Source organism: Hemitrygon akajei, chromosome 5, assembly GCF_048418815.1.
Source record: "Hemitrygon akajei chromosome 5, sHemAka1.3, whole genome shotgun sequence".
NCBI lineage: Eukaryota > Metazoa > Chordata > Chondrichthyes > Myliobatiformes > Dasyatidae > Hemitrygon > Hemitrygon akajei.
Window position 1 is genome coordinate 75027470 of NC_133128.1, and position 26876 is coordinate 75054345.

Consider the following 26876-nt stretch of genomic DNA (forward strand, 5'->3'; position numbering starts at 1 on the left):
GGGCATTAACTGAGAAATTAATATTGACCATAACCTTTTTATACTGTGATTAGTATCATTTTGATTCTATTTGATCTGAGTATTTAGGGGGCTCAGTTGAATGTCTTGTGCAAAATCAGCTCCTGTGCCAGCTCATTACTCTTTCAGTACTTCAGTGAAGTGTTGATAGAGAATACATTTTCAAATCCAGTATTGGAGCTTATGCCCACTGCTATCTAACTTCAGATAAGAATATTATGGGTGGCAGAATGATAATTTAAAATAATTTTAAATGTTTCAGTGATACCACAGAACCTTGCTCCTGCCTTCAAGTGAAAAGGATCTTGAATTGTCCTCTTTATTATCTAAATTAGATTTCTATTCATATCATGTACCACTATGGCTCCCCAAAAATAAATACCTAAGGCAAAGCAGTTAAGTAATTCTAAAACAATGCCATATTATTTAATCCAGGTTTTCCAAAACTATTGGGAAAGTAATTGATACTCAATTCAATGGTTAAAAGGTGGTCATATTTATGTTGCTTTATTGTACACTTCAATTATCATGACCAGTTTTGTGAAATTGAAATCTGGAAAAGTCAACACAGAAGTCAGTTGTTACCGACTTCATTGAAACCTGTGTGGATGAGTGTGTGCCCACAAAGACTTGCTGTACATTCCCAAACCAAAAGCCGTGGATAAAGCAGGGGATACGTCACCTGCTGAAGGCTAGATCTGTGGCATTTAAGTCTGGCAACCTAGGCTTGTACCAGAAAGCCAGGTATGATTTGCGGAGGGCTACTTCGAGGGCGAAGAGACAATTTCGAATGAGGTTGGAGGTGACATCAGTTGCACAGCAACTCTGGCAGGGTCTGCAAGACATTATTTCCTACAGAGCGAAACCCAATAGCATGAATGGCAGCGATGCTTCACTACTAGATGAACTCAATGCATTCTATGCACACTTTGAAAGGGAGAACACAACTACAGCTGTGAAGATCCCTGCTGCACCTGATGACCCTGTGATCTCCGTCTCAGAGGCCGATGTTAGACTGCCTTTAAAGAGTGAACCCTCGCAAGGTGGAAGGTCCCGATGGAGTACCTGTTAAGGCTCTGAAAACCTGTGCCAACCAGCTAGCAGGAGTATTCAAGGACATTTTCAACCTCTCACTGCTATGGGCAGAAGTTCTCACTTGCTTTAAAAAGGAAACAATTATACCAGTGCCTAAGAAGAATAATGTGGGCTGCCTTAATGACTATCACCCGGTAGCACTCACATCGACAGTGATGAAATGCTTTGAGAGGTTGGTCATGGGGCTAGACTGAACTCCTGCCTCAGCAAGGACCTGGACCCATTGTAATTTGCCTATCGCCACAATAGGTCAATGGCACACAATCTCAATGGCTCTCCTCATGGCTTTAGACCACCTGGACAACACAAACACTTACATCAGGATGCTGTTCATTGACTATAGATAGCTCAGCATTTAATACCATCATTCCACAATCTTGATTGAGAAGCTGCAGAACCCGGGTCTCTGTACTTCCCTCTACAATTCGATCTTTGACTTCCTAACCGGAAGACCACAATCTGTGCGGATTGGTGATAACATATCCTCCTCGCTGACGATCAACACTGGCGCACCTCAGGGGTGCATGCTTAGGCCACTGCTCTACTCTCTATATACACAAGACTGTGGCTGGGCATAGCTCAAATACCATCTATAAGTTTGCTGATGATACAACCATTGTTAGTAGAATCTCAGGTGGTGATGAGAGGGCGTACAGGAGTGAGATATGCTAGCAAGTGGAGTGGTGTCGCAGCAACAACCTGGCACTCAATGTCAGTAAGACGAAAGAGCTGATTGTGGACATCAGGAAGGGTAAGACGAAGGAACACACACCAATCGTAATAGAGGGATCAGAAGTGGAGAGTGTGAGCAGCTTCAAGTTCCTGGGTGTCAAGGTCACTGAGGATCTAACCTGGTCCCAACATATTGATGTAGTTATAAAGAAGGCAAGACAACGGCTATACTTCATTAGGAGTTTAAAGAGATTTGGCGTGTCAGCAAATACACTCAATAACTTATATAGTTGTACCATGGAGAGCATTATGACAGGCTGCATCACTGTCTGGTATAGAGGAGCTACTGCACAGGACTGAAAAAAGCTGCAGAAGGTTGTAAATCTAGTCGGCTCCATCTTGGGTACTAGCCTACAAAGTACCCAGGACATCTTCAGGGAGTGGTGTCTCAGAAAGGCAGTGTCCATTATTAAGGACCTCCAGCACCCAGGGCATGCCCTTTTCTCACTGTTACCATCAGTTAGGAGGTCCAAAAGCCTGAAAACACACACTCAGCGATTCAGGAATAGCGTCTTCCCCTCTGCCATCCAATTCCTAAATGGACATTGAATCTTTGGACACTATCTCACTTTTTTTACTATGCAGTATTTCTGTTTTTGCACATTTTTTAATCTATTTAATTTATGGAATTGATTTACTTTGTTTATTATTATTTTTTATATAATTATTATTTTTATTTCTCTGCTAGGTTATGTATTGCATTGAACTGCTGCTGCTAAGTTAACAAATTTCATGTCACATGCCGGTGATAATAAAACTAATTTTGATTCTGATTCTGAAAATGTTAGGAATACAAAACAGGTTAGGTGTCTGTTGGAGAGTCCTTGATCTGAAGTGCGATCTCTTTCGCTTGTCACCGATTCCACCTGGCAATTTCTGTTTGTACTTTAGATTTATAGCTCATGCAAAAAATAAAGACAGGCATTGAACCTAATCATGAAGTAAAATAATTAACTGCTGGGGGCTGTTATTGCAACAGTCGTGCAGCTCCATGATCACTAGTTAACACCAACTTTTATTTTTAGACTTTTTTAAAATCTTAAATTCATTTTTTTAGATTGTTGTGGATTTAAACTCATGTTCTCTGAGTCATTAGTCCAAGCATTTATTTGGCTAGTCAGATTTCATAATTGCTCCTGGTTGGGCCAAGTAATCTACTTTTTGAAATCTATATTTCTGTGCTCTGTTCATCCTGCATAGAAACATAGATTTCAAAACATTGTAAATGGGTTTCCTTACAGAAGGAATATGATGGTAGATATTTTAACAAGTTAAACAATTAAGTTTTCTTTTACTGCATCCTTGTGAAAAATGAAATGCAGTTTCACATTCGGCAGTTGTAAAGATCCTCATGAATTATCTACAGTGATGTTACGTATGTTGCTTTTTATGTTGAGTTATCGTGATTAATACTGTGAGAATTGTGAATATGCTGTAAGTGTAGTTAAAGTAAAAACTCAGTTCATAAAAATGTCAGAATAGAAAGGCATTAATCAATTAAAATATCAATATAGAATAATACTGCATGGCATCAAGCCCTCTGGTTCAACTGATCCGTGCTGACAGAGTCACAGGGTAATACAGTAAGTAGATGTTGTTTCCTACCCAGTAGACCCCACAGTGGGGACATAAAGGATGGCACTGGACTCCGAGCATACAAACTAGGTTTGCTCCTCATTTTCACTCTTGCCTTTGCTTTGATCCAGGAGACTCACTCCATCCTCTGCCTCCACCTCGTCATGTGTCACCTAGTTTCCAGTTGCTTCTTTCCATGCTCTGCGTCTGTCACCAGTCCATTCCTTTCCTCACAGTTAATTTTTGTCTTTTCAGTGTTAAATGAACCTTCTGCTGCACACATAGCACTTCAAGCTGAGTTGAAGAAAATAGAATATTCCAGAAAACTTGACCAGGATGAATATCAAAGACAAAAAGAAATATTAGAGCAGCAGTTGCAGCATGAGGTAAAGTATCAACATAGTGTTTATCATAACCTTCAAATGAATAGTTGCCATATTGTTTTAATTTGTAGCGGTATTTTTACATAATTGTTCTGACTGGCATCTCTTGCAGGTGCAGACCCATCTTTAGGATAAATACATGTAAGAGGACTACAGTTCCTACTCAGAAATAATTAGAGATTTTTTGGCTTGCACATTTTAGGGGTCACGGTAGCATAGCAGTTAGCTTAACGCTATTATAGCACCAGTGACTCAGGCTCAATTTCTGCCGCTGTCCGTAAGGAGTTTGTACATTCTCCCCGTGACTGCATGGGTTTCCTCCAGGTACTCTGGTTTCCTCCCACATTCCAAAGATGTACATGCTTTTGGTTAATTAGTCACAGAAGGGGCTGTTACCGTGTTGTATCTCTAAAATGGTGCTGTACTAGTGGACTCCAATATATGGACTGAAAATAGTCATTGTGAATTAGTCAATGGGGTAATCCAGAAGCAATCAGGAAACATTTAAGAATTAGTTAAGACAATTAGCAAAATATTTAAATTAGGGTTTCATACTTGCATGTTGTAAATTCAGCCAATGGCTCTGAAATCACAAGAGTAACCCTTCATCAGGACTATTTAAAGGGATTATCAATTAGTTGCCATAGTTTGTCTTCTCAGGTTGATGATTAGTGGATGTACTTTGTTCTGTTGCTTAAATTTGAGAATAAAGCCTTCAGGAAGAGCACTTCATTCAATTTGACTTACTCATAGGTGGCCAGGTACAGTTTCCTCTAGAGCTGGAAAATAGGGGAAGGAATTGGTTTACACCTGTAAAGGGTCATTGCTCAGTTGATCAAATTGCAATTTGTAGCCATTGCCATTTGAAACTTCAATAAAATGTTTGGTCTGAAGAGGTACGCAAATATGATCACTACTTCGGGCTGTAGCCTTGATTGTCAGGAGGTCGTGGTTGGGGTGCTGGGAGTGCAGGAAATGAGTGTTGCAGAATTTTGTCACAGTGGGTAGATGTGTTTTTTAGCAGGTGCATTTGGTGCTACGGAAGGTTGAGTAGCAGATTGGTACATTGAGGATTGGGAGTTTGTGGTGAGTGTACAAGTTGCTCCAGAATGGTAATGGATGAGAGGGGAACCAACCAAAAGGGGAACTTTGTAGTTGACCCTAAGTCAGCTTCTCAGCTTGGTTTTAGTTCAGACTGGTTGTTTCTGAGCCTTGCTGGAGCAGATTTCAAAAACTTTACTTTCTCAAAATGTCCTAGACATCTGCATTGACACGATATGACATGCAATAATGTTACTTCTATGATTTTCAAATGCACAACAACCCACACTGTGCCTGGGGCAATCATAATGATGAAGAATACAGTTGTGAAAAAAGAAAATTGTGAACTTTCATGCAGTTCCAGTAATTTGTAACTTAATCATATTAAAGATTATTTGTCTGAATCATCTATTTCATGTAATTGACCTCTGTTTTGAGGGCAAAAGCAAGGACTGGTTATATGATAGCTTGTTATAATGTTGTTTGAATTTGGCTAAATCAGTTTCAGAGAGGAGGATGCAGTGGACTCAAGCTAGCAATGCTTACTTTGTTATTCTGTTGGCACCAATGCTTGTTTGTGAAATACCGAATCCAAAATTACTGAACCAACTTCCTGATTCAGATTCTCTTTTTTAAAACTGGGATGGGTCGCACAGAAATGCATGATGTACAGTTTAGCTATGTTGAGGATCAATTGTCTTTTCCCCTGGGGACCATTGTAGAAATTACTGATCTGGAGATGAGGTTTGAAGTGAAGAGAGAGCTGGAAGTGTGTGTGCGTGTGTGTGTGTACGTACTATAGACATCAGGAGGCCAATTATGTTTCAGTTAAGGGTGCAGGGAGGGGGGTTCAAAATGGAACCGGAGCCCCAATTATCACAAGGGTAGTAATCTCGGGATTACTGCCTGTGCCACGCGACAGTGAGTATAAGATTAGAGTGAGGTGGTGGATAAATGCGTGGCTGAGAGATTGGAGCAGGAGGCAGGGATTCAGATTTCTGATCATTTGTACCTCTTTTGGGGCAGGTGTGACCTGTACAATAAGGATCAGTTGCACTTGAATCAGAGGGGGACCAATATCCTGGTAGGGAGGTTTGCTGAGGCTATTGGGGAGAGTTTGAACTAGAATTGCTGGGGGTTGGGAACTGAACTGAAGAGATGGAGAAAGGGGCTGTGGGTTACAAATAGAGAAAGCTTGTAGGTGGTATGAGAGGGAGGATAGGCAAATGATAGAGAAAGGACTGATGGTTTGAGATGTGTCTATTTTAATGCAAGGCGTATCATGAGCAAAACCAATGAGCTTAGAGTGTGAATCAATACTTGGAGCTATGATGTTGTGACCATTACAGAGACTTGGATGGCTCAGGGACAGGAATGGCTATTTCAAGTGCCAGGCTTTAGATGTTTCAGAAAGGACAGGGAGGGGTTCAAAAGAGGTGGGGGTGTGGCACTGTTGATCAGAGATAGTGTCATGGCTGCAGAAAAAGAGCAAGTCATGGAGGGATTGTCTATTGAGTCTGTGGGTGGAAGTTAGAAACAGGAAGGGGTCAGTAACATTACTTGGGTGTTTTTTATAGACCACCCAATAGTAACAGGGACATTAAGCAGCTGATAGGTAGACAGATTCTGGAACGGTGCAATAATAACAGGGTTGTCCTGATGGGACATTTTGATTTCCCTATTATTGATTGGCATCTCCCCAGAGCAAGGGGTTTAGATGGGGTGGAGTTTGTTAGGTGTATTAAGGAAGGTTTTCTGACACAATATGTAGATAGGCCTACAAGAGGAGAGGCTGTATTTAATCTGGTATTGGGAAATTAACCTGGTCAGATGTTGTCGTGGTTTCTCGTGCCCCACAAACGACCAGGAGACGCAGAAGATTCTTCAGGAAGTATTAAACTTTAATTTGCAAATCAAAGCGGAGACAGTCATTGAGCTAGTCGCTGATTGCCCACCGATCTTTGTACATAGCATTTTTTATAGCAATCTTTTGGTTTAGTTGCATTAGCATATCCAGTCGGTCTATAGTTGCGTATCACAAGTACATCCGCCACTATTGTTTCTACCTATTGACTTAATCATGTTCTAATCTACATCTCTTAGCTACCTCTCATTAACACACCATTGTCTTCTACATTCTTAAGATTACATTCTCCTACTAAATTGGATACATGCATAGCAAATAGCGAGTTCAAAGCTGACTACATAGTTTTGGTTACACAACAATGCAACTTTTATACTCCAATATATCCCCCCTTTGAGGCCCATAGGGTCTCACACAGAGAAAGAAGACTAAGAGTCTGCACACAAAAGCCCCAATAAACTCAAGCACTTATTCCCAAATCTTGGGTTAAACTATAATTTTCTGCGCCAAGACCTCAAAGTATTCTCTCCCTGTTACCCTGGGCTGCTGAGCCAAAAACCTGTCCCTTTGTACCTGAGACAGGGAAAGAAACTCAGAAGCCCTTACAATCTGCTCCCACACTGTCGTTTTGCTCTTGTTCATCCTGCAGGTGTTGTAGGCTGTAATGATAACATTTTCGGTGTTTCCTTCTCCACTAAGCTTGCTTCAGTAATTGCCACGAGCATGGGAAATTGTTTGGTTGCAGCACGCACTACAAGAGACTTGAGACAAGGAAGAAAACAGCACAGCACAAGCGCACAGCTCAACAATACAATACTGACAGTTAATGCCATTTTAGTCAGCCATGCTTCCCATCCTCCGAGTCTACTTTCTAACCAGTCAAATAACTGATGTCCGAACCCTGCATTCTGTGCGCATACCTCGCACTGTGACAAGACAAAGTCCATTGAAGCCTGTAGATAAGATGACCAAGAACCATCCTTCTTTATTTTCTTTATCACTTCCCCCCTTGCACAATGGTCGAACCCATGCGCTTCTGAAATCAGAATTGTCAGTAGAGGGGTGGGTGCTACCAACAAACCGTCTTCCATGCTCCACAAGCCTTCCGGGTTCTGCTTGGCCCCCCTTCGTCTCCACATTGTTCTGCCAAAGTTGCCTTACCTTGTATTTCAATTAGGTCCTCTACCACAGGTTCTGGAGCTAGGCTTACCTGGTGGGCAATGACAGCTGATGTACATCCAGACGCTTTTCTGGCTGCCTCGTCCGCAGCTTGATTTCCTTTTGTTATTACATCATTTCCCTTTTTATGTGCCTGGCATTTTACTATAGCCAATGCTTTAGGTTTCATTATGGCTTTTATTAAGTCTAAAATTTGCCGACAATGTTGTATGGGATCTCCACTGCTTTTTTTAAAACCTCTCTGTTTCCACACTGCCCCGAACAAATGGCATACTCCATGAGCATATGCCGAATCAGTATAGATGTCTACTGTCTCACCTTCCATCATTTCACACGCAGCTGTCAGGGCTTTGATTTCCACTAGTTGGGCGGAACACGGTTGGGGACAGGACTCCATCCTAATAATCTTATAGCTCAACTGATCCTGCTGCACTACTGAGAACCCTGCATGATTTCCATCATAATCCCTATAACAAGAGCCAACTACGAACAGAACCTTTTTATCTGCATCCTCTAGTGGTTCTGACCGTAAATCTGCTCTCAATTTGGCAAATGCCATCGTCTTCCCTACACAATCATGGGGTTCTCCTTCATAGCCCAAAGGGACAAAAATCGGCTATATTACTGGCAGTGAATCTCTGTATGGTTAGATAGATAGATAGATAGATAGTTACTTTATACTTTATTCATCCCCATGGGGAAATTCAACATTTTTCCAATGTCCCATACACTTATTGTAGCAAAACTAATTACATACAATACTTAACTCAATATAAATATGCATCTAAAATCACCCTCTCAAAAAGCATTAATAAATAGCTTTTAAAAAGTTCTTAAATAGTTTACTAAGAAATACATTGAATGGTAACTTAAGCTCAGTCCTGACCCCAGCACTTTAACATATCCTACCCCTGGCGTTTGAATTGTAAAGCCGAATGGCATTGGGGAGTAGTGATCTCTTCATCCTGTCTGAGGAGCATTGCATCGATAGCAACCTGCCGCTGAAGCTGCTTCTCTGTCCCTGGATGGTGCTATGCAGAGGATGTTCAGGGTTTTCCATGATTGACCATAGCCTACTCAGCGCCCTTTGCTCTGCTACTAATGTCATACTCTCCAGTTCTGTGCCCACAACAGAGCCCGCCTTCCTTACCAGCTTATTAAGACGTGAGGCGTCCCTCTTCTTAATGCTGCCTCCCCAACACGCCACCACAAAGAGGGCGCTATCCACAACTGACCTATAGAACATCTTCAGCATCTCACTACAAACATTGAATGACGCCAACCTTCTAAGGAAGTACAGTCGACTCTGTGCCTTCCTGCACAAGGCATCTGTGTTGGCAGTCCAGTCTAGCTTCTCGTCTAACTGTTATGTCTGGAAATGTCAATAGCATCTGATATGCTGCTATCCTGGCTGGCGTCAGCACAAATTTCCCTCTTTCCAGCAATTCTGCTACTTTGTGGTGTGTGTACAGAGTCACAGGATAGCCCAGGGTTACAGATGATGCCTTTTCATATGCATAGTACAGCGCCGCCAATCCCTGATAACAGGGTGGATACCCCTGAGCCACCTCATCTAGTCTCGTACTGTAGTATGCTATCGGCTGCTTTGCTTTTCCTGTGCCTGTCTCTTGTGTTAGAACCGCTGTGACATAACCCTCCTGTCGGTTGGAAACCTTCTCGTAGTCAGGCAAAGCTAATGCTGGTGCTGACTGCAATTCCTGCTTAATAGTATTGAAAGCTATCTCCGTCTCTCCATTCCACTGTAAGCCGTTCTTCAAATTTGTATGTCCTGCTTCTTTCATTATCTTTCTCAAAGGTGCCACAATCTCAGCATATTCTCCTATCCAATCTGAGCTGTACCCTGTCATTTCCAAAAATGTCATCATCTGCCCTACAGTCTGGGGTTTTGGGGCCTTAGTTATTGCCTCAATCTGATCTGGTGCTATCGCCTTCACTCCCTTGGATATTACCCTGCCTAAGTATTCCACTTGCTGTGTGCAAAATTGCAGTTTCTTTTTGGATACTTTATGTCCTCCATGCGCCAGCTTCTCTAACAGAGTTATAGTGTCCTGCTCACACTGTTCCTTACTGTGGGAGCAAATCAACAGGTCATCCACATACTGTAACAATGTACTTTCCAATGGCATGCCCTCTAAGGTCTGCCTTCAACACCTGATTAAAAACGTGTGGTGAATGTTTAAAACCTTGCGGCATTCTGGTATAGGTATACTGAGCACCTCTGTAAGTAAATGCAAACAGATACTGACACTGGTCGGCTAGAGGAATGCTGAAGAAAGCTGAACACAAATCAATCACTGAAAAGTAGCTTGCTTCTGGTGGAACATTAGTCAAAAGCATGTGTGGGTTGGGGACTACCGCTGGCCAGTCCTCTACCACATCATTTACTGCTCGCAAATCATGCACCAATCTCCACTTAGATTTATCTGCTTTTAAGACCGGCAGCAACGGGGTATTGCATGGACTGTTTGTTCTTTTAAGCACTCCTATTTCAAGCAACCCCTGCACTGTCGATGCTATTCCCTCTTCTGCTTCTGGTCTTAGAGGGTATTGTGGTCTCCTGGGTGGAATTGCTCCCCTTTTCAGCCTTATTTCCACCGGACTAGCTGTTTTTATTTTCCCTACGTCCGTGGTCATGCTGCGACCACAGAATAGACGGCAACTCATCTAACCTCCTATCTTTCTGCTGGCCTCTCTCCTTTCCCAGCAATGGCATGTGTGGTTGGGGAGTTATTTTGACCTCTCTCACTGTCCCTATCATATAACCATATAACAATCACAGCACGGAAACAGGCCATTCCGGCCCTCCTAGTCCGTGCCGAACTCTTAATCTCACCTAGTCCCACCTACCCGCACTCAGTCCATAACCCTCCACTCCTTTCCTATCCATATACCTATCCAATTTTACCTTAAATGACACAACTGAACTGGCCTCTACTACTTCTACAGGAAGCTCATTCCACACAGCTATCACTCTCTGAGTAAAGAAATACCCCCTCGTGTTTCCCTTAAACTTTTGCCCCCTAACTCTCAAATCATGTCCTCTCGTTTGAATCTCCCCTACTCTCAATGGAAACAGCCTATTCACGTCAACTCTATCTATCCCTCTCAACATTTTAAATACCTCGATCAAATCCCCCCTCAACCTTCTACGCTCCAATGAATAGAGACCTAACTTGTTCAACCTTTCTCTGCAACTTAAGTGCTGAAACCCAGGTAACATCCTAGTAAATCGTCTCTGCACTCTCTCTAATTTATTGATATCTTTCCTATAATTCGGTGACCAGAACTGTACACAATATTCCAAATTTGGCCTTACCAATGCCTTGTACAATTTTAACATTACATCCCAACTTCTGTACTCAATGCTCTGATTTATAAAGGCCAGCGTTCCAAAAGCCTTCTTCACCACCCTATCTACATGAGACTCCACCTTCAGGGAACTATGCACTGTTATTCCTAGATCTCTCTGTTCCACTGCATTCCTCAATGCCCTACCATTTACCCTGTATGTTCTATTTGGATTATTCCTGCCAAAATGTAGAACCTCACACTTCTCAGCATTAAACTCCATCTGCCAACGTTCAGCCCATTCTTCTAACCGGCATAAATCTCCCTGCAAGCTTTGAAAACCCCCCTCATTATCCACAACACCTCCTACCTTAGTATCATCGGCATACTTACTTATCCAATTTACCACCCCATCATCCAGATCATTTATGTATATTACAAACAACATTGGGCCCAAAACAGATCCCTGAGGCACCCCGCTAGTCACCGGCCTCCATCCCAATAAACAATTATCCACCACTACTCTCTGGCATCTCCCATCTAGCCACTGTTGAATCCATTTTATTACTCCAGCATTAATACCTAACGACTGAACCTTCTTAACTAACCTTCCATGTGGAACTTTGTCAAAGGCCTTGCTGAAGTCCATATAGACTACATCCACTGCCTTACCCTCGTCAACATTCCTCGTAACTACTTCAAAAAATTCAATAAGGTTTGTCAAACATGACCTTCCACGCACAAATCCATGCTGGCTACTCCTAATCAGATCCTGTCTATCCAGATAATTATAAATACTATCTCTAAGAATACTTTCCATTAATTTACCCACCACTGATGTCAAACTGACAGGTCTATAATTGCCAGGCTTACTTCTAGAACCCTTTTTAAACAATGGAACCACATGAGCAATACGCCAATCCTCCGGCACAATCCCTGTTTCTAATGTCATCTGAAAGATCTCCGTCAGAGCTCCTGCTATCTCTACACAAACTTCCCTCAAGGTCCTGGGGAATATCCGGTCAGGACCCGGAGATTTATCCACTTTTAAATTTCTTAAAAGCGCCAGTACTTCCACTTCTTTAATTGTCATAGGTTCCATAACTTCCTTACTTGTTTCCCACACCTTACACCATTCAATATCCTTCTCCTTAGTGAATACCGAAGAGAAGAAATCGTTCAAAATCTCTCCCATCTCCCTCGGCTCCACACATAGCTGACCACCCTGATTCTCTAAGGGACCAATTTTATCCCTCACTATCCTCTTGCTTTTAATATAACTGTAGAAGCATTTCGGATTTACTTCCACCTTATTTGCCAAACCAAACTCGTAACTTCTTTTAGCTTTTCTAATCTCTTTCTTAAGTTTCCTTTTACATTCTTTATATTCCTCGAGCAATTCCTTTACTCCATGCTGCCTATATCTATTGTAGACATCCCTCTTTTTTCGAACCAAGTTTCTAATATCCCTTGAAAACCATGGCGCTTTCAAACCTTTAACCTTTCCTTTCAACCGAACAGGAACATAAAGATTCTGTACCCTCATAATTTCACCCTTAAATGACCTCCATTTCTCTATTACATCCTTCCCATAAAACAACTTGACCCATTCCACTCTCTCTAAATCCCTGCGCATCTCCTCAAAGTTAGCCTTTCTCCAATCAAAAATCTCAACTCTAGGTCCAGTCCTGTCCTTCTCCATAATTATATTGAAGCTAATGCTATTGTGATCACTGGACCCGAAGTGCTCCCCAACACATACATCTGTCAGCTGACCTATCGCATTCCCTAACAGGAGATCCAACACTGCCCCATCTTTAGTCGGTACTTCTATGTATTGTTGCAAAAAGCTATCCTGCACACATTTCACAAACTCTAAACCATCCAGCCCTTTTACAGAATGAGCTTCCCAATCTATGTGTGGAAAATTAAAATCTCCCACAATCACCACCTTGTGTTTACTACAAATATCTGCTATCTCCTTACACATTTGCTCTTCCAACTCACGCTCCCCATTAGGTGGCCTATAATACACTCCTATCAGTGTTACTACACCTTTCCCATTCCTCAATTCCACCCAAATAGCCTCCCTAGAGGAGCTCTGTAATCTATCCTTCCAAAGCACCGCCATAAGATTTTCTCGGACAAGCAATGCAACACCTCCTCCTCTGGCCCCTCCTACTCTATCACACCTGAAGCAACTAAATCCAGGAATATTTAGTTGCCAATCACACCCTTCCTGCAACCATGTTTCACTAATAGCTACAACATCATAATTCCAGGTATCAATCCACACTTTAAGCTCATCCACCTTTCTTACAATGCTCCTAGCATTAAAATAGATACATTTAAGATACTCTCCACCTCCTCCTCTCTTTTCATCCCTAGCAATGCATTCAAATTTATTATCCTTTTCTTTCTTCTCCCCTACAACTTCGGGCTGAGCGCATCCCTCCTCCATCACCTGCCTGTCCTCCCTCACACACGGTCTACTTACTTGCTCTACTGGTGAACTAACCTCCTCTCCCATAGTTTCCTCAAATTGATTTCCGCCCCCCCCATCTTACTAGTTTAAAGTCTGCCCCGTAGCCCTAGCAAACCTCCCCGCTAGGATATTGGTCCCCCCAGGATTCAAGTGTAACCCGTCCTTCTTGAACAGGTCACGCCTGCCCCAGAAGAGGTCCCAATGATCCAGAAACTTGAATCCCTGCCCCCTGCTCCAATCCCTCAACCACGCATTCATCCTCCACCTAATTCCATTCCTACTCTCACTGTCGCGTGGCACAGGCAGTAATCCCGAGATTACTACCTTTGCGGTCCTTCTTCTTAACTGCCTTCCTAACTCCCTATACTCTCGTTTCAGGACCTCTTCCCCTTTCCTACCTATGTCATTGGTACCTACATGTACCACGACCTCTGGCTCCTCACCCTCCCACTTCAGGATATCTTGGACGCGATCAGAAACGTCCCGGACCCTGGCACCAGGGAGGCAAACTACCATCCGGGACTCCCGATCACCTCCACAGAACCGCCTGTCTGAACCCCTGACTATCGAGTCCCCTATTACTATGGTCCTCTTTCTTCTATCCCTACCCTTCTGAGCTACAGGGCCGTCCTCTGTGCCGGAGGCCCGGCCACTGTCACTTCCTCCAGGTAGGCTGTCCCCCCCAACAGTACTCAAACATGAGTACTTATTGTCAAGGGGTACAGCCACTGGGGTACTCTCTAGTACCTGCCCCTTCCCCTTCCTGACCGTGACCCACCTATCTGCCTCCCGTGGCCCCGGAGTGACCACCTGCCTGTAACTCCTCTCTATCACCTCCTCACTCTCCCTGACCAGGCGAAGGTCATCGAGCTGCAGCTCCAGTTCCCTAATTCGGTTCCTCAGGAGCTGCAGTTCGGCACACCTGGCGCAGATGTGGACGTCCGGGAGGCTCGGAGACTCCAGAATCTCCCACATCCGACACCGAGAACAACAAGCTGCCCTCACACTCATACTTCCCGAATAACTGAAAATAACAAGAACTAAAAGATAAGCCTACTGTGCCCTCTTCCGCCTAAGCCCTCTGAGCCCAAGCCCTACACTCTGCTCCCGACTCACTCCGCTGCCCGCAAACGAAGCTGCCCGCTGCTTAAGGCTGCGTTCTTTTTATATCTTCCCTCCTTCCCAGGCCTCCTTCACGCGCCTGCGCAGTCCCGCCTCTCAGAACTCCGATCTGAGAAGCAATTTGAAAATGGCCGCCGCCGCACTTCTTCTCAAAGCCTCGCTGTCCTCTTCCAAAAGAGAGGAAATATCTACACTTACCATTATTTTAATGCAATTGTTATCTTCTGATATCCACACCTCTGGCGTGATTTTCCTCCACACTGTTACGGTTTCAGCACTCTTAACTAAGGGTCCTAAGTCTTTAGACTGATATCCCCTTTTTTACCAACAACGTTACGTGGGGCGCAGCCTCCGGTATCCTGTACCATTTTTCTAAAAAGGTGTTCCACTTGTAAAGCTGCCCCATGCTTTCCAATTATCATAGCCTCCCCTTCCAGGTGCTGTTGGGTACATGCCTCCAGCTGCCATCTCTCCTCTAACTCCCTGTTCTGAGTCTCGTCAAAAATCACTGTACAATGTAGCTCAGATTTGGGCATTACAGCCCTGGGTAATATAGCCTGTACGCTCTTTTTCCATTTTTCCCAGATTTCCTGAATCTGATCTGCGATGTCTCCTATCCAAAAGACATTAGCCTTCTTGTCTTCTTGCACTATCAATTGAGCCCCTGCTCTTTCCACACTCAGCCCATTTCTGGTACATTCTAATTTTAATTCCAGTTTCAATAAGGCATCTCTGCCTAACAAATTAATCGGAGTTCCTTTAGATACTAGCACCGGCAAAACAATTCCTTTATTTCCCATTCTCAACTGCACTGGAGCCGTGCACTGTGTCAACTGTGTTTTCCCTAAGAACACTACCATCTTAATAAACTTTCCTGACATGGGAAGGTGAAGGGCATACTGTGGCTGTACACAAGTGTACGTGGCTCCAGTATCTATCATCATTGGTGTCAGTTGCCCTTCTAACATAACCTGAACAATGGGTTCCTCGTCTGCCTCCCTTGTTGTCATTGGGTAATGTCCCTTCCCACTCGAGTTCTCGGGGCACCCCTAATACCTCGCATAGGGGTTCACAGGTCCGCTTGGGCCTGTGGGGGCTGGTCCTTGGCTAAACTTTAGTTCCCTTCTTATCGGTTCCTGCTGGTGTGTGACAGGCCATGGTGTAAACAGACAATCTCTTCTCATGTGACCTGGCTGATTACATCCACAGCACAATCTCTCTACCTCTCTTTCCCCTGTTTCCTCACTGGTCCCCTCTGCCCATAGCTCCTCTGTCCCCCTCCTTGGGACTTCCAGTCCTGTCTGGGCTGTTTGAATTTAGTCTGTTCCTGATAGGGCATTTGTGGGAATGCTCCTCCAAAGACGTTGATTATTGGCATGGGGTTTTCTGGCCCTTGTCTTACAGTATGATCGGTTCCTCCATATAGCGGTGCTTCATCCAGTTCGATGGCTGTACTCGGACCGGTGGTTGCTGGCAGCATCTTTTTGCTTTTCCCTTTTTCGAGTTCTTCGAGCTGCATTTGTATTAACTTTCTTTGCACCTCTTCCTGCTGCTCAGCCAACCTTCGTTTGTCTTTCCGGTATTTCTCAACCGCATGGACTACGTGGTCTCTAAATTCTTGTGGGGTCATTGACGTCAGCTCAGCCACTTCCTCCAGTTTGGATTTTACTTGCGGAGGCATTGCATCCAAAATGCTATGTTGGAACAGTGTGGTGATAAATAAGCTATTTTCCACCTCTTGCTCAGTCTCCCGTCTCCACCTTTTCAACTGGTTTTCTACGTAGGCTGCTGGGTTTTCAGTGTCTCCCAGTGGATCCCCCTTTAAGGCTTTGGGGTCCACTTTGGGTGGATAAAGCTTCCTGAGGGCCTGCCATACCCTCTGCCTCACTGTGTCAAACCCGTCTCCATCAGTTCTCGGGTCGTTCGAGTTTACTATGCCAGCCATTTCCATTAGTTCGTTAAATTTGGGGGTTCCCATCAACCTTATCAATAGTGCCTTCAAATCTTCCATAGCCAATAATCGTCCCACCATTTCTTCTTCAAAGGCTCTAATCCATTTCTCTGCTCCTTCATGTAGATTGGGCAGAGTGTTTTTCAGCCCTTCTAGGTCCTGGGATCCCCAAGGGATATACTGCACTTGTCCTGATCCTTTAACTAACAACGGCATCATTCTTCCTCCTTCTTCCCACCTGCCCTGGCTCTCCTCACCTGACTCCCCATCTGTCTCAGGGTATGTCTTTACTGCCTCCCACACAAATTTCTCCGGGGTCCTCTTCTTCCCTCGGTCTCCCTGTGCAGTCCTTCCTTTCTGTCCTGATTCAATACTTGGTTGGCCCCTGGAGTATTTTTCGCATCTCCTCTGGCAATCCCCTCTCAGTAACTTATCTAGCTCTCTCTCTACTTCTGCACGTCGCTTCCCTACTGCCTCCTTCTGCTCTTCTAGGCTTCTGCCTCCTACCTCTTCCCCACAAATTCTCGCATCCTCTCTCTCTCCACTTAACTCTTGCTCCTCCAATGAGTCACCTTCTCTTTCTTCCTGTCCGTGTCTGTACATGTCGTGGTTTTTCGTGCCTTACAAATGACCAGGAGACGCAGAAGATTCTTCAAGAAGGGTTAAACTTTAATTTGCAAATCAAAGCTGAGACAGTCATTGAGCTAGTCGCTGATTGCCCACCGATCCTTGGACACAGCAGCTTTTAAAGCAATCTCTAGTTGCATTTTACACGTGCTGCACGTACATTGTGCATAGCAAATAATAAACTCAGAACTGAGCAATGTTCTAATCTACATTTCTTTAGTTCTTTAGCTACCTCTCATTAACACACCATTGTCATCTTAAGACTGCAGTCTCCTACCAAATTGGGTACATGCATAGCAAATAGGAAACTCAGAACTGAGCAATGTTCTAATCTACATTTCTTTAGCTCTTTAGCTACCTCTACATTCCTAAGATTTCATTCTACTAAATTGAGTACATGCATAGCAAATAACTGACTTCATAGTTAAAGTTTATACTTTTATACTCCAATATACACCTGTGGCAGGGACTCCTCATGATCCTTACATGTGCTTGATTCCCTTCTCTCTTGTGTTTCTCCAAGACTCTCATCTCCTATCTTTTTTCCACTTCCTCTTTAATGCCTCATCTCTTCCTGCCCTGATGAGCCACTTTCTTTTCTAGTCTGTTTATTTCTATGGTATAACCGATACTCCTCATACTCCTTTTCTTCTCTCAAGTATTTCATCCGTTCAATCTCTTCTTTCATTTCTCTCTTTGCCTGTTCCACCTTTATCCTTTTTGCCTGTATCTCCTTCCATATCGCCGCTTTTTCCTTCTTGTATTGTCTTTTTTCCTCCTCATTATCCCAAACTTGTACTTCTCCCTGCATGTTTACTGTTCCCGTCAGCAGTGGGCACTGCTTAGGGGTTCCTTCCTCATTATAGGGAAGGGGGCTTTTCTGTTTCTTTCGCATCCGGGTACGGAGCTGAAGCCAGCTTCTCACTGTACCTTCTTCTCTCTCTAACAGGCTGTTTCTTAGTGTCTTCCTCGCTTGTAATCAATCTTCTACCTGTCCTCCTCAGCCTTTCTCCCTCCGTTCTGAAGAGTTTTAGCACTTCCAGTTCTCGTTCTCTTTTTTGCCCTCTTCTTAGATTTATCTTTTGGTTTGTAATTTTTAATTAGTGCCTCCATTTCTTCGCACAAGCTTACATTAAACGTTCTTTCTCTTGGCCATTTTGTGACCAGGTTTTTGGTTCTCTTTTCCCATTTTTCTGAAGTTTTTGTGATCTCATATTTATTTACCGGGAATTTTTTGCTCAGAATCTCTACTGCCGTTCCTTTACCTGTCATGTTGTTCTCTCTTTTTAAGGTATTTCAGAGATTCACAGTTCGTTTACTGGATAATATTATTTACTCTAATTCTATGCCTAGTCTATCGTCTATCTACCAGTGCTTTAAACTATATATTGGACTGTCCTTGTTTCCTATTCTGTTCTGCCCGTACAGACCTCTATTCAGAGCGGCATCCACAGAACTTTCTCTTTGCACCTCATCTATTCAGACCCTTATCTCTTAAGGCGGTATCCACGAGGATTTTCTCTATGCACCTCGTCTATTCAGACCCTTAACTCTTAAGGCGGTATCCACAAGGATTTTCTCTATTTTCCCTTTCCCTGCCCGTTCAGACCTTCGTTTTATACGAAGTGGTATCTGCAGGGACTTACCAACACCACGTGGAATTTTTCTTAACTTAACTTCTTATTAGCTTATTTGTGCTTACCCTCACTGCAGTGTTCTTGATCAATCCTCTGAGCCTCCTGTTAACCCCCAATTCTGCCAGATTCTTTGGACTGGAGAGACCCTTCGGCAGTGGTTCCACACTTCTGAGACTCCAAGACCTCCCCAAAACCAACAGAATTCTTAGTCCAAATTGTCGCAAAAAGCGCTTACCTTTTGTTTGGGTGCACCCTTAATTCTGTTGGCCTTGTGGGGGTCCCTAGAGGACTGGGAAGTGTCCCCAATCTGCCGTTTCCTTTCCGCTGGTCTCTTTCTGGTCCTGCTGCGGTCGCCAATTTTGTTGTGGTTTCTCGTGCCCCACAAATGACCAGGAGTCGCAGAAGATTCTTCAAGAAGTATTAAACTTTAATTTGCAAATCAAAGCTGAGACAGTCATTGAGCTAGTTGCTGATTGCCCACCGATCTTTGTACATAGCATTTTTTATAGCAATCCCCTGGTTTAGTTGCATTAGCATATCCAATCGGTCTATAGTTGCGTATCACAAGTACATCCGCCACTATTGTTTCTACCCATTGACTTAATCATGTTCTAATCTACATCTCTTAGCTACCTCTCATTAACACACCATTGTCTTCTACATTCTTAAGATTTCATTCTCCTACTAAATTGGATACATGCATAGCAAATAGCAAACTCAGACTACATAATCTACATCAAAGCTGACTACATCGTTTTGGTTACACAGCAAACTAAATTGGATACATGCATAGCAAATAGCAAACTCAGACTACATAATCTACATCTCTTAACTACCTCTCATTGACACACCATTGTCTTCTATATTCTTAAGATTTCATTCTCCTACTAAATTGGATACATGGATAGTAAATAGCAAGTTCAAAGCTGACTACATAGTTTTGGTTACATAGCAAACAATGCAACTTTTATACTCCAACAATGTCAGGTCTGTCAGTGGGAGAGCATTTTGGAGATAGTGATTGGAGAGGGATAGAAACAGACAAGTTAGGGAAACATTTAATTGGAGTAAGGGGAAATATCAAGCTATAAGGCAGGAACGTGGAAGCATAAATTGGGAGCAGATGTTCTTGGGGAAATGTACAGAAATGTGGCAAATGTTCAGGGGATATTTGTGTGGCATTCTGCATAGGTATGTTCCAGTGAGACAGGGTACAAGAACCATGGTGTATAAAGGCTGTTGAAAATCTAGTCAAGAAAAGAAAAGCTTACAAAAGTTTCAAAAAACTAGGTAATGATAGAGATCTAGAAAATTATAAGGCTAGCAAGAAGGAGCTAAAGAATGAAATTAGGAGAACCAGAAGCTGCCATGAGAAGGCCTTGGCGAGCAGGATTAAGGAAAACCCCAAGGCATTCTACAAATTGGAAAGCATCAAGTTTGATAAGTCAACGGGACCAGACAAGAATATACCCCAGGCTACTGTAGGAGGTGACAGAGGAGATAACTGAGCCTTTGGCAATGATCTTTGCATCATCAATGGGAACGAGAGAGTTTCTGGAGGATTGGAAGGTTGCAGATCTTGTTCCCTTATTCAAGAAAGGGAGTAGAGATAGCCCAGGAAATTATAGACCAGTGAGACTTACTTCAGTGGTTGGTAAGTTGTTGGAAAAGATCCTGAGAGGCAGGATTTATGAGCATTTAGAGAGGTATAATATGATTAGGTATAGTCAGCATGGCTTTGTCAAAGGCAGGTCATGCCTTACGCGGCTAATTGAATTTTTTGAGGATGTGACTACACATTGATGAAGGTAGAGCAGTAGATAGAGTGTATATGGATTTCAGCAAGGCATTTGATAAGATACCCCATGCAAGGCTTATTGAGAAAATAGGAGGCATGGGATCCAAGGGGACCTTGCTTTGTGAATCCCGAATTGACTTGCCAACAGAAGGCAACGAGTGGTTGTAGGCAGGTCATATTTTGCATGGAGGTCGGTGACCAGTGGTGTACCTTGAGGATCTGTTCTGGAGCCCCTTCTCTTCATGATTTTTATAAATGACTTGAATGAGGAAGTGGAGGTGTGGGTTAGTAAATTTGCTGATGACAAAGGTTATGGGTGTTGTGGGTAGTGTGGAGGGCTGTCAGAGGTTACAGTGGGATATCGATAGGATGCAAAACTGGGCTGAGAAGTGGCAGATGGAGTTCAACCCAGATAAGTGTGAGGTGGTTCATTTTCGTAGGTCAAATATGATGGCCGAATATAGTATTAATGGTAAAACTCTTGGCAGTGTGGAGGATCAGAGGGATCTTGGGATCTGAGTCCATAGGACACTCAAAGATGCCACACAGGTTGACTGTGTGGTTACGAAGGTATACAGTGTATTGGCCTTCATCAACCGTGGGATTGAGTTTAGGAGCCGAGAGGTAATGTTGCAGCTGTATAGGACCCTGGTCGGACCCCACTTGGAGTACTGTGCTCAGTTCTGGTCACCTCTCTACAGGAAGGATGTGGGAACTATAGAAAGGGTGCAGAGGAGATTTACAAGGATGTTGCCTGGTTTGGGGAGCATGCCTAATGAGAATAGGTTGAGCGAACTTGGCCTTTTCTCCTTGGAGCAATGGAGAAATAGAAGAGACCTGATAGAGAGGTATAAGATGATGAGAGGCATTGATCGTGTGGATAGTCAGAGGCTTTTCCCCAGGGCTGAAATGGTTAACATGAGAGGGTACAGTTTTAAGGTGTTTGGAAGTAGGTACGTAAGAGAAGTTAGGGGTAAGTTGTTTTTCTTTTTACACACAGAGTGGTGAGTGTGTGGAATGGGCTGCTGGCAATGGTAGTGGAGGCGGATACAATATGGTCTTTTAAGAGACTCTTGGATAGGTACGTGGAACTTAGAAAAGTAGTGCTATGGGTAACCCTAGCTAATTTCTAAAGTAAGTACATGTTCGGCACAGCATTATGGGGTGAAGGGCATGTATTGTGCTGTATGTTTTCTATGTTTCTATACTGAAATACAAGTATTGCTAATCAATCAATTATCTATACTCCTGTATTCCAGCCTAAGTGCTGAAAACTCTTTCAGGGTTTTGGATGTTGAACAAAATATTTTGAATTGCTTTGAAGAGCTATAAAAATATTTTAAGATCCTTTAAACTTTGAAATTTTGGTCATAGTGCTTCACTATAAAAATGTTGAATATTTCATATTAACATTGAACTCATGGCATGTAAACATCAAATTTCTTTGTATATAAATGTATTTGTGTTTTTGTATTAATGATGTGACATCTAAGTTAAGCTGTGTACAAAGTTCAAGTTAATTTTGTGACTTGGATAGAGAATTTTGTATTCCTGTTGTACAGTTTTAACTTAATAGTGCAATTGATTTGCAATGGTATGAAGATGAACACAAGGGGATAGTTGGAAAGTGAGGAAGACGAAAAGGCCAAGCTTTTGCAGTCATTTGTTTTAAAAAAAAATTTCTGCTGTTGCAGATGGAGCGATGTGCACAGGTGAGAAGCCAACTTCTAGAATTTGAGGATCAAACCAGAAGGTTGAATGTACAAGTTGATGATTTGAAACTTCAACTGCGACAGACACAGTTAGGTACGCCGTTTTGGAATACCATTTAAAATTATCTGCTTTGCAAGTTTGATTTTCACTGAGCTATTGGAATATTGTCAGTGTTTTTCCTGAATTGTAATAGTTGCAAGTTAGGAAGCATGAACTTCAACATGGGGAAGTGCCTTTGGCACGTGAAGTGAAAATTCCCCATAGTTGATGATAAATTCAGGTTAATGAGTCAAGTCAGTTATGTCAGCCTTTATGGAAAGGCAGCTACTGGCAGGAATCTTGGTCAATACTAAATTAAGAATTAGGAAACATTGGTGCCATGCATAATGGTTGGTAACTTGTCAGGGCTAGGTGAGATCTGTCCCAGGTTTTTATGGGAAGCAAGGGAGGAGATAGTTGGGACCCTTACAGAGATATTTGTATTGTCATTATCCACATGTAAGGTGCTAGAAGATTTGAGCTAATGTTGCTTCTTTATTTAAGAAGAGTTGCAGGGATAAACTGGGTATTACAGGCTGGTGAGGTTTGCATTTGTGGTAGAGAAATTATAGGAGGAAATGGTGAGGGATAGGATTTAGTCATATTTAGTAATGTAGGGTCTGATAGGAATATTCAACACGGCTTTGTGTGGAAGAAACCCTACTTAGTTGGTACACGTTTCTTTGGAGGTAACTAACAAGTTTAATGAAGAGGTTTTCTGTATGGAGAGTGATGAGGTCCTACATGGTCCAGAATGTTAAGAAACATGGATCCAAAGTGAGGTGGTTAATTAGATCCAAAATTGCCTTGGAAGTAGAGGGTAATGGTGGAAGAATGCTTTTCTGATTGGAAGTCTGTTTCTAGTAGTGTGCGACAGGGAATGGTGCGAGGACCCTTGTTATATATATTAATGACTTGGATGTGAATGTAGGAGGTATGATGGACAAGTTTCTGGATGATACTGAAATTTGTGTTGTGGATAGTGAAAAAGGTTGCCTAAGGCATCAGCAGGATGTAGATCAAATAGAAAGTTGGGCACAGCCTTGGCAGATGAAATTTAATTCCAGCTAGTGCAAAGTGGTGCTTTTTGCAAAGTCAGAAGTAGGATATATACAGTAAATGGCAGGGTGCTAAGTAATGTTAATGAGCAGAGGGACTTGGGAGGGGTGTGGTTCAAGTCCATAGTTCTGAAAGTGGCAACACAGGAAGATAGAGTGGTGAAAAAGGCTCAAGGCTTGTCTTCATAAATTGGTTGTAACATATAAAATTTGGGACAAGTGTCTGAACTTTACAAAACATTGTACAGATTACACTTGTAAATATTTTGTGCAGTTCTGATCATTAAACTATGTTCTGGAGAGTGTGCAGAGGAAATTCACCAGCGTGAACTGATAGAGGTATGTAAAATCATAAGACCATAGGAATTAGGCCATTTGGCCTGTCAAGTCTGCTCTGCCATTCAATCGTGGCTGATCCTTTATTCCCCTCCTCAGTACCACTCCCTGGCCTTCTCCCTGTAACCTTTGAAGCTGTGGCCAATCAAGAACTTATACACCCAATGACCTGGCCTCCACAGCTGCCTGTGGTAATAAATTCCAGAAATTCTTCACCCTCTGGCTAAAGAAATTTCTCAGCATTGCTGTTTTAAATGGATGCCCCTCTATCCTGAGGCTGTGACCTCTTGTCCTAGACTTACCAACCATGGGAAACATCCTTTCCACATCCACTGTCTAGACCTTTCAACATTCGAAAAGTTTTAGTGAGATCTCTCATCCTTCTAAATTCCAGTGAGTACAGACCTAGAGCTATCAAACAGAGCTATCCCACCCCCTCCGGTCTTCTCCTATCATTTCGCATTTCCCCCTCCCCCTCCTCCTTTCAAATCTCTTACTATCTTTCTTTTCAGTTAGTCCTGACAAAGGGTCTCGGCCCGAAACGTCGACAGTGCTTCTCCTTATAGATGCTGGCTGGCCTGCTGCGTTCCACCAGCATTTTGTGTGTGTTGCTATCAAACATTCTTTGTTTGATAACCCTTTCATTCCCAGAATCATCCTTGTGTATCTCTTCTGAACCCTCTTCAATACCAGCACATCTTTTCTGAGATGAGCCCAAAACTGTTCACAATACTCAAGGTGAGGCCTCACCACTTCCTTATAAAGCTTCAGCATCACATCCCTGCTCCAGGATTCTAGACCTCTTGAAATGAATGCTGATAATGCATTTGCCTCCCTTACCACTGACTTTACCTACAAGTTAACCTTTAGGGTGTTCTGCACAAGTAGTCCCAAGTCCCTTTGCATCTTAGATTTTTGGATGACAGAGGATTGGGAAACTTAGAATTTAGAAAATAGTCTGCACATTTATTTCTACTACCAAAGTGCATGACTGTGCATTTTCCAATATTGTATTTCATTTGACACTTCTTTCCCATTCTCCTAATCTGTCTAAGTCCTTCACAGTCTACCTGTTTCCTCAACACTACCTGCCCCTCCATCAATCTTCATATCATTTGCAAACTTGGCAAGAAAACCATCTATTCCATCATGTAAATTATTGATATACAGAATAAAAAGAAGTGGTTCCAACACCAACCCCTGCAGAACACCACTATTCACTGGTAGCCAACCAGAAAATTATCCTTTTATTCCCATTCAATGCCTCCTACCAATCAGCCAATGTTCTAACCATGGCAGTAACTTTCTTGTAATACCATGGGCTCTTAACTTGGTAAGCAGCTTTGTGTGTGGCTCCTTGTCAAATTTACATATATCTCAAAAATTCTAACAGGTCTGTCAGGCAAAATTTTTCCTTGAGGAAACCAAGCTGACTTTGTCCTATCTTGTTCTGTGTCTCCAAGTACTCCGTCACCTCATCCTTAACAATTGATTCCAACTTCTTCCCAACTATTGAGGTCACTGGTCAATAATTTATTTTCTGCTGTCTTCCTCCATTCTTAAACAATGGAGTGATATTTGCAATTTTCCAGTCCTCTGGCACTATACCAGAGTCCAATGATTTTTTTTTAAAGATTACTTCTAATGCCTCCACAATCTTACCACCACCTCTTTCAGAACCTTTGGGTGCAGTTCAGCTGGTCTCGGTGACTTGTGTACCCTTAGGTCGTTCAGCTTTTTGAGCATCTTCTCCTTTGTAATAGTAACTGCACTCACTTCTCTTCCCTTGCACCCTTCAACATCTGGCACACTGCTAGTGTCTTCCACAGTGAAAACTAATGCAAACTACTAATTTATTTTATCAGCCATCTCCTTATCCCCATTATTATTTCTCAGGCCTCATTTTCTAACAGTCCTATATCCACTCTCATCTCTTGTAATATTTTACATACTTGAAAAAGCTTTTACTCTGCACTTTGATATTGTTTGCTAGCTTGCTTTCATATTTCATCTTTTCCCAACTAATGATTCTTTTAGTTGCTCCCTGAAGGGTTTTAAGTTTCCCAATCCTCTGTCTTCCCACTAATTTTTGCTGTTGTATGCCCCCTCTTTTGCTTTTACATTAGCTTTGACTTCCCTTGTCAGCCACGGTTGTACTATTTTGCCACTTGAGTATTTCTTTGTTTTTGGAATATGTCTGTCCTGCACCTTCCTCATTTTCCCCCAGAAACTCATGCCATTGCTGCTCTGCTGTCATTCCTGCCAGCATCTCCTTCCAATTTGGCCAACTCTCCTCTTGTACCACTATAATTTCCATATTCCACTGAAATACTGCTCCCTCAGACTTTACTTTTTCCCTATCAAGTTTCAAGTTGAACTCAATCATATTGTGATCGCTGCCTGCTAAAGGTTCTTTTACCTTAAGCTCCCTAATCACCTCCATTTAATTACATAGCACCCAATCCAGCTGATTCCCTAGTAGATTCAATGTGACAAACTGCTCTAAAAAGCCATTTCGTATGCATTCAACAAACTCATTCTCTTGTGATCTATTTCCAACCTGATTTTTTCCCCCAATCAACTTGTATGTTGAAATCTCCCATGGCTATCATAACATTGTCCTTTTGACACGCCTTTTCTATTTCCCGTGGTAATATTGGTCCACATCCCAGCTACTGTTGAGAAGCCTGTATTTAACTGCCATTAGGGTCCATTTACCCTTGCAGTTTCTTATCTCAACCCAGAAGGATTCAACATCTTCCATTCCTATGTCACATCTTTCTTCTGATTTGATGCCATTTTTTTACCAGTTGAGCCACGCCACACCCTCTGCCTACCTTCCTATCCCTCCGATACAATGTGTAACCTTGGATATTTAGCTCCGAGCTGCAACCATCTTTCAGCCACGATTCAG

The 26876-nt window shown here is 42.8% G+C and overlaps 1 protein-coding gene across 11 annotated transcripts in view; it reads left to right on the top strand.

Moving 5' to 3' along the window:
- Positions 1-26876, top strand: part of ofd1 (OFD1 centriole and centriolar satellite protein) — a 113023-nt gene that overhangs the window by 29807 nt on the left and 56340 nt on the right. For all 11 annotated transcript variants that reach the window (XM_073045796.1, XM_073045802.1, XM_073045803.1 and 8 more), the window contains 2 exons: positions 3676-3806; positions 22511-22622. In XM_073045796.1, coding sequence (XP_072901897.1) covers positions 3676-3806; positions 22511-22622 — 243 coding nt within the window. The remainder of the gene's footprint in view (positions 1-3675; positions 3807-22510; positions 22623-26876) is intronic.